The sequence below is a fragment of the Hyperolius riggenbachi genome, chromosome 12 (genome assembly GCF_040937935.1).
Source record: "Hyperolius riggenbachi isolate aHypRig1 chromosome 12, aHypRig1.pri, whole genome shotgun sequence".
In the NCBI taxonomy this organism is placed as follows: domain Eukaryota; kingdom Metazoa; phylum Chordata; class Amphibia; order Anura; family Hyperoliidae; genus Hyperolius; species Hyperolius riggenbachi.
In genome coordinates, this window is record NC_090657.1 from 82061976 (window position 1) to 82074395 (window position 12420).

General features: G+C 41.5%; 1 protein-coding gene across 2 annotated transcripts in view; it reads right to left on the reverse strand.

Moving 5' to 3' along the window:
• Positions 1–2226: 2226 nt before the first annotated feature.
• LOC137542078 (cytohesin-1) overlaps positions 2227–12420 on the reverse strand; it is a 60748-nt gene continuing 50554 nt past the window's right edge. Inside the window, exons 11-14 of one of the 2 annotated variants that reach the window (XR_011025351.1) lie at positions 10384–10455; positions 7788–7942; positions 3136–6072; positions 2227–3079 (exon numbers count right to left, since the gene is read on the reverse strand). Coding sequence is in view for 1 of the 2 variants with exons in the window: in XM_068263718.1 (XP_068119819.1) it covers positions 5994–6072; positions 7788–7942; positions 10384–10455 (306 nt within the window). In the remaining variant the exon portion in view is untranslated. Of the gene's footprint in view, positions 6073–7787; positions 7943–10383; positions 10456–12420 lie in introns of both variants that reach the window. The other variant, XM_068263718.1, reaches the window with a different exon arrangement.

Here is a 12420-nt window from a genome sequence, read left to right on the forward strand (position 1 = left end):
TGCACCCCTTTTAAAACCCTGTACTCACCAAGTACCCCCCAGCATAGTAAACATTATCACAAGTACGCCTTGACAAATAATCCCAGTACATAATTGGTTGTAAACAATTTCCAAGCATTTACTATTGATTTTAATTAGTTAAAATACTCATTTGGTGTTATTTGAATAAGATTTATCATTTTGTAAAACTCTACATTTGTTATTCTTGGTTAAGTATATTAAGCCCGGGTATCCCCTGGAACCATCAGAAGTACTCCCTTGGATACACGTACCACATGTTGAGAACCTAGGCCATAAAGTAGACTAGTAAAACCCCCACCCACCCCCAAAAAACAAAAACACATGAAGTGGATGTTCTAAATAATGTTACAAATCATGTACAACCACCACACACAAACACCTTCCCCGAAACGTCCTGCCAATTGTAGCATTTGCATGGAAATGGGAACTCCGTGCAATAAGCAACCGGATTCCTTGATTTGAGACACACAAAAAAGCCAAGACTGAAGTAGTTTTGTAAGAGTAGATAATATGAACCCCAGTCACAAGTAAATTTCCCTGAAGTGAAAAAAAGAAAATTAGTGAATTTAGCCCATGGTGGCCTAAATTACCTTCTGCTGATACTCCTCACGCTGCGTGTTGTCTTTGGGGTCCCATCTGTTCCCCATTCCCATGCTTCCCAATATCCGACTGGCCCAGCAGTCAAATATTCTCCAGGACATTCACAAGAGCCTTTGAAGTTGGCGTACACAAGTTCCCAACCGAGCATGCCCAGTACAAGAAAGTTCTCCTGCACAAAAGAAGGGAGAAGTGCACAAGCACTTTTTCTTGCTCGGCTTTTCGGTTCAGAACTTGCGCACACAGTAGGTAATATGGGTGGTGCGCAGCAGCTGAGATTTGGGCTCCGCCATAGGCTGTAATGTGAATTATGGCTATAGCAGTGCTGAGGGAGTACTTTGGGCACTGGCTAAAGACTGAGCCCAGATTACAAAAAACAAACACTAATTTGTGTGCCATTAATAGCTGGAGGTTAAATTGCATATTACCCCACTGAATGATGGCTTCAGAGTAGGAATAGTATTTAAAGAGACCCTGAGCACTCACTAAAAATGAAATAGTGACTTACCTGGGGCTTCCTCCAGCCCACCGTAGGCCGCAAGGTCCCCCGGCGTCCTACTGGCTCCTTTCCCTGTCCCGGCTGGCGGATCTGTCATCATGTCGGGCTGTAGGCTTCTTTACATGTAAGTGGTGGAGAGGCGGGGATGCAGCCACGTGCACGTAACTCTGTGCCACTCGCAGCTAATGGGAGCGAAGATGGAGGGGGCGGGTTTCCGGCTTGCGCTTAAAGGTAACGCTGTAATCATTACAGTGTAATGAGGAGAGGCAGGGGATGCCGTGGCCCGGCGCAACAAGTCCTTTTGCCCGGTATTGGGCAGCGGACCGGGGGTTGGGGACCCCTGGCCTAGTGTGTTCCCACCCTGAATCTTGAGAGAGGTTGTGAGCAGCAGCTTCTCCTCCTAGAAGGCAGCACAGTTCAAGGGTGATCAGGAGTTTTTTTTATCTCCAGATCTCAGAGGTGGTTATGTGACTGCAGCTGAGAACTTTAGGTTAAAGTTGATCCGAGATGAACTTTTACTCATTGCATAATTGTGTTCTTTTCCTATTGTTTATAGGGCATTCCTCAAGCCAAATACTTTTGTTTTAATACTCTTTAATTCCCTATAAAACTAAAAAAAAGCCACGCCCACAGGTTTTCAGAGAGCCCAGGCACTTTCAGACAGTAGCAAGGGCTCATGGGAGCTCAGTCTGGGCAGGAGGAGGGGGAGGTATTACTAGCCAGAGATTTCAGAGGAGGAGGGGATTAGGTTTTTTGCTCAAGATGCAGATAAGCCTGCCTCTGTGTAATGTTTACAAACATGGCTGCTGTCACTGTATCACAGGAAGAAATAATCATTCTATTAAAGCTACATTTGCTGTGTAAACTATCTAAACTTTAGATAAGATACAATTAGTTATATAGGTTTATTTTCACATTGTCTCCACCCCACTACCCTCTAGATTGTAAGCTCAAAAGGGCAGGGACTGCCTCCTACTGTTTGCTCTTTTGCTGTGATTTATATGTACATGTATCAATTTAAGTGATCTCAAACCACACACTAACTATGTAAGGATTTCTACTTGTATTGCTAGCTGTAATGATCACACAGTTAATAAACAGCCACATAGTTGCTCCACAAGATACTAAGTTTATTTATTTTGCTTACAAGTTGAATATACATTCTCGCATAATCCATTTAATACTGTGTAAAATAAAACAAAAAATCAACTGACAGATATAAATTAGGTTTACATGTGTACTTTGGTGGATTATTCCAACGCTCCAGTAAATCTGGAAGAATAACATTTACAGTACTACATGGATAAAAAGGCAGTGAAAATAGTCACGTAATTTCTAAACACTACAAAATTCAGTACAATGTAAGACAACATAAAACATTCCAGCATTTCCTGCAAAATACATCTATAGACACAAACCTGATTCATTCAGTTTCTTTGGGTTTGAAATCACTTGAGCTCTGAAAAGGCCCAGTTTCCTTTTATTAACATTCTCTGCCGTTTCTGATTGGCTTCCAAGTAGCATACCATTTGCATGCAAGATGGAATTTTTTGAAGCTTACCGAGCATCTCTGCTCACTAACCTCTCAGCAACCCTCACCATGTTCTGATATTATCCACATAAGCGTTGGAGATGCTTTTAATAGTACAGCAGATTGTTTTTTTTTGTATAATAAAACTAGCCTAGTTCTTCATGCTCATCCATGATCTCTGGTCTGGAGAGGTGTTCATAAATCAGCCCCAATCTGTGCATTATAAAAATAGTACCATCTTTAGTAAAGTGAAAAGGTTTCTCAGCATTAGTAAACCAATATGGCTTTGGTGCAGCCATCACTGCATGAGGCAGCCCAGGCCGCATTTACAACTCAGAAGCTTGTAGGCACAGGTGTATTGGCGCCCTAAACTCCACCCCTGAACACAGGCCACACCCCCAAGTAAAAATACTCTGAACTCTAATCTCTGCCTTATGTCACTTACACTCTAATCTCTGCCTTATGTCACTTACACTCTAATCTCTGCCTTATGTCACTTACACTCGAATCACTGTCTCATACCATCTTTATAGACAAGAGACAAGGATTAGGGTGTAAGTACCTGAGGTCAGTGATCTGAGGAGGATGGGCCGCCTCTCCTACATAAGGTGCCTGTAGGCACATGCCTACAGTGCCATATGGAAAATTAGGCCAAAAGGTAGCCGATTTCAGCACCATCAGCAAGACCTCTTCAACCATTTTTAACAAGTCTTATTAGGCCACCAGGCTGGGCAGAGGTGTATTAAGATGTAATGGGGCCCTGGGCAAGGTAGCACATTTGGCACCCCTTTGTAGTCCATTTGGTAAGCTGAAGTGGAGAGAGGTTAGAGAGCGTGACAGGTGGGCCCCTTGACCCCAGCTACCTGCCTAGGTTGCCTGGTGGATGATCCTGCTCTGGGGGTGGGGCAAAGCCACACAGGTTGGGGGGGGTGTCACAGCTTCCAAAGACTTAAGAAACCACCACAGCTGGCGGGTGGGGCGGAGTTTCAGGCCTCTAACACCTTGCCGCTAAAACCCGCTAATACTTACATTACAGGCTCTCTGTTTGCTAATCTTATTCCTCTAAGTCAGAAAGATGCTTCCAGATTTGAACATGCTTTGTAGTAGAATGAAGCAACGCCAGCATTCTGCAGGCACTGGGTCCCAAGCAGGGATCAGTCGTTTTAAAATGTTAAAAGCTTTTGCTTTCAATAGAAAAATAAAATGCGCTCAAGCGGAAAAGACACACAGTGGATTAAGTGAACATTTAAGGCCATCAAGCTTTCCTAGTGAATGGAGTACCTTATTAACCAATGAAGTGCTGACTGTGAATTAAAATGAAGGTACCGTGCAGTCTCTGACTTATCTTTTGGTCCATTTCATACATGTAGCTTCTCAGGAGATGCACCGCATACCCATGCAAGTGCTGATCGCGTTATGTGAGATTGTAATAGAGGAGCTGAGATTACCACGATTCAGCTCTTAAGTGTACAAGTCCTTAAAGTGGGATAAAACTGACATAACATTCAATAAAAATGTGTTTCCTACTTTTTATTACCCATACAGTTATCGTATTTGCTTTTGTGCACAAGTAATATTGACTGTTTACAAATTACAAGTTCTCAAAGTACAGTTTATCTGCTCTGAAAGCTGCCATTGCCCATTATTGCATAGCTGCTGTATTTATGTAGTACAATCTATCTAGTGATCCCTTCTCAGCTCTTTATGCTTCTAAGCTCAGTAAAACTCAGTTACTCTTTGGATGCGGCCAGAAGCTTTCCAGTGAAGAAGAAAGTGCTGTGTTTAACTGTTTGAATGCTGTTCTGCTACAATTTTTTGTGGTAGTAGATTTTATGCTGTAATAATCTTTCAGAACAAAGAGGACATGCTGAGTTTTATACCACTTTAATTGAACGTTTAGTACAACTGCCGCATTATACGATCAGGTATTCAGTGATGGCAAAGAGCAAACATGAAGGCCTCACTGTACAAAGCATGAGCTTCTTGGCTGTAAGGGTGAAGGCAAACCTCAAACCAGATGCTATAAAGCAATGCTTATGACCATTGGCGTGAGGGAGACCAATTAGCTATGCAAATGGCAAAATTATATTTGCATAGGCTCTTCAAGCAATCACTGCATGCACAGAGGCCGAGAGTCAATGTATACCATGGAACGTAAAGCAGACCTAAACTCAGAACTTCCTCTCTGCTCTAAAAGATTAAGCAACAGCATAATAAACTTTAAAGAAAAATATTTAAATTGTTACAGCGGATACAAATCCTGCAATAAATCTGCAGTGTCTACTTCCTGCTTTCGTGGAAGCAGACAAAGGGTTAACATCCTGTGTTTACAAATTCGCTGTTCTGCCGAAGCAGCCAGCTGACACAGCTGAGAGTTGAAATTACACTTATAATTGGTCACAGATGAGGGGGAACTAGGAAATTCTTAAAATACATACAGGGTGCATTTCTCTATGTTTTTCATTCTGTCCTGTGCAAGAGTTGAGGTCCACTTGAAAATGTTTTAATGATAAAAAAAATTGCGGTTTCATCCCTTCACAGACTTTGGGTACGGGCACTTGCTTTCATTAGCATCACTATTACTTACAGGGTAATGTCATAATTGCAGAAGAACTGCCTTGAGTAATTTGCCGAGGTTGCATTGCAACCTGCAGTGGTACAGAGGTAAGATACAAAATAACAATAAAAAAAAAAAAAAAAAGACAAAAAGGTAATTCCCTATTATGGTACAGTTCAGTGTGCAGTTTAGAAGAGTACAGAGTTACACAATGAAATGGGTGCGTGTGACCGAGGAGTGGGTTTACCCCCTTTGGTTTGGTGATCAGGTCTAAATACTAACACCAGTCATATAGGTGAACGGCAAGCAAGTATCACAGTGACTAAGGCTGCTTCCAGTTATAGGCTTTCGGTGATCTGCAGCAAGATTCACCTCACAGTGACTGCCCAATCAGCAAGCAGATGCACATTGTGCCAGCAATTATTATGTACCTGTTGCAGTCTATTAATAAATAAAGCAGAAGTAGCAAGTGCATCATCTATATGCTGCCCCTTCTGCTCATGTCCAAGTTAGTTTGATGTGCAACAATGCTAACAGAGTTTACAGTTCCAGACTGTGAAGGGATGGAGAGGGGGGGGAGGGCTGGGCTCACCAACTAAGGCAGGCAGATTGTGTAACTCATGGGCATGTGAGGGGAGGAAATATGGGGGGGGGGGGGGGGATAATTATTGCACTAGGATAAAAGGCTTGCTCGTAATCCAGTTATATAAATTATGGTAAATTGTAGGCATAGTTCATGCCCCATACTCTTAGGAGATTCAAATAAGCTGCACACACACAAAGGAGAATTAATGTCTTCTTATAGAGGAAACTTTCTTCTTTCGGGTCGCCAGCATTTCATAGAAGGGGTCTTTGCTGATGGCAGCTCTGCGGACAAAGAGAGGGACAGAATTAGGACTAGTTTTTATCACGCAACATTAAAGATAGTGTCAGTTATGTTGAACTGGTATTTCCCTACGACAGATCTTTCTATTATGTCACTCTGTGACATTAAGTTATTATTATTATTATTATTATTATTATTAGTGAAAAGCGCTATACAAATGTTCCGATTATTATTTAGATGCATTTATATAGTGCTGACATAAATACTCCAGTTGCGGCTGGATTTAGCACTAGGCATTAGCCTAGAGGTGGTTGTCACGTTTGCCTGTATCGCTGATATTACCCTCTCACAGTGTGATGTCAAGACCTAGGTCCTGATCTGTGAGCCTTGTTGCAAGAAAGCAGTATCTCCCTGTGTGCATATCAATAAAACAAAACGTTTTAGCTTATTGAATTGTTAGGGGGTGTGGTTATAGAGAATGGTTGTTGGTGCGGTCTAGTTTTTTTCACTTTCATGTCTGCCAGTAGTAAAGATGATGACGTGCAGACTCATTGAGGCTCAAACCATATGAACAAATTACTTGGCAAATATCTTGATCTCTCTTCTATTTTTTTTATTTTTTTTAATTCTCACTTTGCAATGTATTAATTATTTTCCCCATTTTAGCTTAAGTTCATCTTTAAAGTTGCCGAAAATGATCGTACATGATATTTCTAGCACCTTTTCCAAGTAAGTACGAAGTGCACTGTTCTGAGTACTATCTCCCATTTTAACAATTGTCTTTGGGCCAGAGCACCTCCAAAACAGCAGGTAAAGGATCAGTCATATAGCTATCACAATATAGCCCATGTCAGAACTGCTTAGACTCTAATAGGGAAAGCATTAAAAACTGGTAAGTATAACAACTGACTTTTCATTTGCTGCCATACCCAAAGCCTTTACTGGTGCCACTGTAAGACAATATGGTATTCTTGTCATCTATCAGTCAATTACAGGTTGTGGCTGACTGGTGTACTTTGTGGTACCTTGCTAGAAAGAGTGTAGAGTAAAAATACAACTTGGCTGAGCAATCCTGATAGAAAAGCTTAAAAAGTGGGATTTTCAGCTTTAAAATCAAATTCCATTTATCCACTGCTCTGTGTCTATTATGCAGCCTGCAACCTGCCCCTGCATTGCAAGCATTCCAATACAGTAGAATAATAAATGTTTCTGCTTTAATAAATCTGAGCTCAGTCAGCCTGGCTCTAGTTAGTACATTGCCGAGGAGAAGGAAGCTGGTTATCTCCCCTCCCATACTCCTGCTCTTCACTGATTGGCTGTTGGCCGTTCAGGATGAAAACGAGGCTGAGAAGGGAAAAGCTGCTGAAATATGATCTATGTTCTGCTCACATGTGTTTACAAAGCAAGCTAGATATGACAGTGCCGTTTCTAGGAGGGGGAAGAAAAAGGAAATTACATCAAGATTGACTTTAGTCAGAGGCAGTAGAGATGGAAAATGCCTGGAACCGGTTTCTCTTTATTTACTTTATATAATTCACTGAAATTAAAACATGGACAGTACAATACATATGTTATGTAAGTAGAATAAGTATGTATTTTTTTTCTTGGGATAGTATGGCTGCCCCTGCTGCTTAAATAGCAGTCATTATATGGAAATATTCAGTTACATTTTCACACCAAAGAAATGAATTGGATTTTTTTTCCATGTTGTACAAATGCTGAAATGATGGTAAAATGGATACGTGTGTCTACTTACTTAATGCTTTTAATCCACTCCTCCTTCTCTTCTGGTGTAGGTGCAGAGATGCGATACACTATATGATTCCCCTCTACCACTCTGCCATCAGCTTCAGTCTTGCATGCTTTGATCACTTGGTCCTTGTTGTCTGGTATGAAGAGCTCAAAACAGTTCTTTAAAAAAAGGAGGAAAAGGGAAAAATCACTTGGAGGAAGTGTATTTTAGGAAATGTTAAGTTTTGACAAGATTTTGCAGAGTGGCTTATATAGTGAAACTGTGTGTTCAGCAGACAATTTAGTAGTGCAAAACTTTTTTTTTTTTTTAAAGAAAACCTAAGAAGTAGGTGCTCGTGTATTGTAACGACACTTTATGGGTTCTATTGACCCGAGGAAGCAGGGAACGCTTGTGAAACGCGTTGTCCAACACACTCTGTCGAATAGGCTACTTATTCTACAGGAGAAGTAAGCCAACCACTCAGACTCTAAAATTATGTTTGAACAGAGTAAGGATCAGATGGCAGAAGGACTGAGACCGTTTGAGCTCCGGTGTAGATTGTGCACATGGGGAGACTCTCCACCCATCCCTATTCATATTGGATCGCCCCACACCTGGGATAGGTGATGCATCCAAACGGGATCTATTGAGCTAACAGTCATGAGGGATCATACACCACACTGCATTACATGCCAGCATTGCCTTTACTAAGTACACACGTTTCAGAGAGCGTCTGGTTTCGGTCACCTTTCCAGAGATTCAGAACTGGTTTGGCGACATTGTCTCTGTGCAATAAACACAGAACAGTAATAACTGTAACACATTATCTGATGGAGAAGTTCCTGAACCAGTCATGGTGGTACCCAGATTTGTAACCTTTTACCTGGGGTGGAAGCAGAATTATGGAACCATTTTGGATTAACATACTTTGTCTAAATCCTATGGAAAATTGGTAATTAACGGTGTAGGATTTGCAAGATCTCATACACAAGATATTAGTAAATTATTAGGAATCCCCCTGCATTGATGCCAAAATGCCAGCTTATCATAAGCATAAGTCATACATCTGAACCACAAAATAAATGTACTGCTTCACTTTTTAATTTTATCTACTTTTCTTAAAAAATAAATAAATAAATAAATACTGCAAAATATGCATGGTTGTTGGGGAGAGGGTCCTACTGGCAGAATCCAGTTCCATTTTTTTTTTTTTTAATCTTGAGTTGCTGAGGTTGCAGGGCATAGATACCATTTCAACTTGCGTATAGAAAATGATGTAACAAGGGCTGTATTTCAAACTAGAGTTGAATTGCAAAGGCTGGAGAACAGATTCTAATGACGAAGACGCACAGTGTAGGCACTAGCGCCTATGTCAGGCCCCGGTCTTAAACCAAAAGTCATCTCACCAACTTTTCAAGTTTGATTATAAATAAGTTACCAAAGTGAATTGAGAGTCACCTCCAAGCCTCAGATTTCCCCGCTGTAAGCATGGAAAAGCAAAGCAAGCTGCACACGCTGTTTTTTATTGTGTGTGTGTGTGTGTGTGTGTGTGTGTGTGTGTGTGTGTGTGTGTGTGTGTGTGTGTTTTCATGTATTTAATGTTACAAAGAGATATTTTTTATGGTTTATACATTTATTATACTAACAAAATATAAAATATTGGCACTCAAAGAACGTGTGTGTGTGTGTGTGTGTGTGTGTGTGTGTGTGTGTGTGTGTGTGTGTGTGTGTGTGTGTGTGTGTGTGTGTGTGTGTGGACTTGTGTGGTGTTTGGTGTGTGTGGACTTGTGTGGTGTTTGGTGTGGTGTGTGTGGACTTGTGTGGTGTTTGGTGTGGACTTGTGTGGTGTTTGGTGTGGTGTGTGTGGGGTTTGTGATTTGTGTGGTGTGTGTGTGGTGCGTGTGTGGCTTGTGTGGTGTGTGTGCGTGTATGTGTGCGTGTATGTGTATGTGTGTGTGTGTGTGTGGTGTGTGTGTGTGTGTGGTGTGTGTGTGTGTGGTGTGTGTGTGTGTGGGTGTGGTGTGTGTGTGTGTGGGTGTGGTGTGTGTGTGTGTGGGTGTGGTGTTTGTGTGTGGGTGTGGTGTTTGTGTGTGGGTGTGGTGTTTGTGTGTGGGTGTGGTGTTTGTGTGTGGGTGTGGTGTTTGTGTGTGGGTGTGGTGTTTGTGTGTGGGTGTGGTGTTTGTGTGTGGGTGTGGTGTTTGTGTGTGGGTGTGGTGTTTGTGTGTGGGTGTGGTGTTTGTGTGTGGGTGTGGTGTTTGTGTGTGGGTGTGGTGTTTGTGTGTGGGTGTGGTGTTTGTGTGTGGGTGTGGTGTTTGTGTGTGGGTGTGGTGTTTGTGTGTGGGTGTGGTGTTTGTGTGTGGGTGTGGTGTTTGTGTGTGGGTGTGGTGTTTGTGTGTGGGTGTGGTGTTTGTGTGTGGGTGTGGTGTTTGTGTGTGGGTGTGGTGTTTGTGTGTGGGTTCATGTATTTGTTACAAAGATATATAGATCTATTATTTTTAAACTAAAAAAAAAAAAAAATGCCACATTAACCCTTTCTGAGCATTGAACCTGCAAGTGTATAAAATGCTTTAGTTATTAATATGACTTTTATGTCAAGTGCATTTGTGCTTTTAACACTTACTGGCTTTTTAGAATCCTCAACTTCACGTATGCTGAGATTTTCTAAGGGTATAATTCCACGGGGTTCCTTGTCCTGAAACATAAAGAGGTAAACAATATGAGAGAGCTAATGGACATACACGTGATTGGCGAGTTCTTACATGGCTGAATTATAAAGAGGAGCGGATAATCAAACTGGAAACTGACTACACACAAAGTGACAGTGTTCTTTTAACCACATTATATAAAAGCAGAGGGATATTGAGGCTGCCATATTGATTTCCTTAACAGGCAATACCAGTTGCTTGGCTGTCCTGCTGACCCTCTGCCTCTAATACGTTTAAGCCACAGACCCCGAACAAGCATGCAGCAGATCAAGCGTTTCTGATATTTTTGCCAAATCTGATATATTACCTGCTTGCTTTTTTCTGGTGTGATTCAGACACTACTGCAGCCAAAGAGATCAACAGGGTTCCAGGCAACTGGTATTGCTTAAAATGAAATAAATATGGAAGCCTCCATATACCGCTCACTTCAGGTGTCCTTTAAGTAAAGCATAAAGCTGCTAAACTAAATTCTATCTCTGGGTCAGTGGAGATTTGCACGCTAAGATAATATTTTGCTCATCACTAGCAGTCACCTGACCCTCTGCTTGGTAATTCCTCAGATCAGTCAACCAGACTCCCTTCCAAATTCCCTAGTGACCAGGCGATACCAACAGGCCACACACCCCTCCATAAGCCTAAAGTGAAGGGAAAGAGGAAGTGTTAGCAATGGTCACGCCCCTCCCTATGAAGGGACTGTAGGAGGCGACAGTTCCATGTCTGTGGCGAGGGCTCCTTAAAGTTAAAGAGAAACCATAACCAAGAATTGAACTTCATACCAATCAGTAGCCGATACCCCCTTACACGTGAGAAATCTATTCCTTTTCACAAAAGGATCATCAGGGGGCTCTGTATGGCTGATATTGTGGTGAAACCCCTCCCACAGGAAACTGCGAGGACCATGGTCCTGAGAGTTTCCTGTCTGTGAACCTCGTTGCATTGTAGGAAATAGCTGTTTACAGCTGTTTCCAACTGCCAAAAAGCAAGCAGCAGCTACTACCACTGACATCACCTGCCAGCAGTAAAAATGTCACCATGTGATAAATGTCAGAATGTAAATCATAGAGAGAGGATAGCTTTTACAATGGGCAAACACTGACTAAATCATTTATACATAATTATTGTAGAAATGAAGCACTTTTTTATTACAATATTTTCACTGGAGTTCCTCTTTAAATGAAAAGTATACTTTATCTGCTTTGTAGAGTGTGGGCGATACTGTGAGTGTGTACTTTTTCATTATTCATTTCTGGACAGGAGATGCATTTATGTCTATTGTAGCTAGATGTACTATGCTCCTCACTAGATTGCATTACCTCATGCACCAAAAGGTCTACACACCCTCAATGAACAATGCAAGACTGATGCTGTGCAGATAAGAAGCAACATGTTCTGCTCTATGGTGTGTGTGTGTGTGTGTGTGTGTGTGTGTAGGTGTGTGTAGGTGTGTAGGTGTGTGTGTAGGTGTGTGTAGGTGTGTAGGTGTGTGTGTAGGTGTGTGTAGGTGTGTGTAGGTGTGTAGGTGTGTGTGTAGGTGTGTGTAGGTGTGTGTGTAGGTGTGTAGGTGTGTGTAGGTGTGTGTGTAGGTGTGTAGGTGTGTAGGTGTGTAGGTGTGTAGGTGTGTGTGTGTAGGTGTGTGTGTGTAGGTGTAGGTGTAGGTGTAGGTGTGTGTGTATATATATATATATATATATATATATATATATATATATATATATATATATATATATATATATATATATATATATATATATATATATATATATATATATATATATATATATATATATATATATATATATATATATATATTCATATTCTATCTATAGCGGTTAGGGGAGGGTCAACACACAGCAGGCGGGAGAAGTGAGGAGAACAATGCTCTCAGCTTGGCTGAAGCGATTCATCAGGACGTACCTCTGGGCGCGCTCAGATTCTCGGCAGAGGCGGTTGTC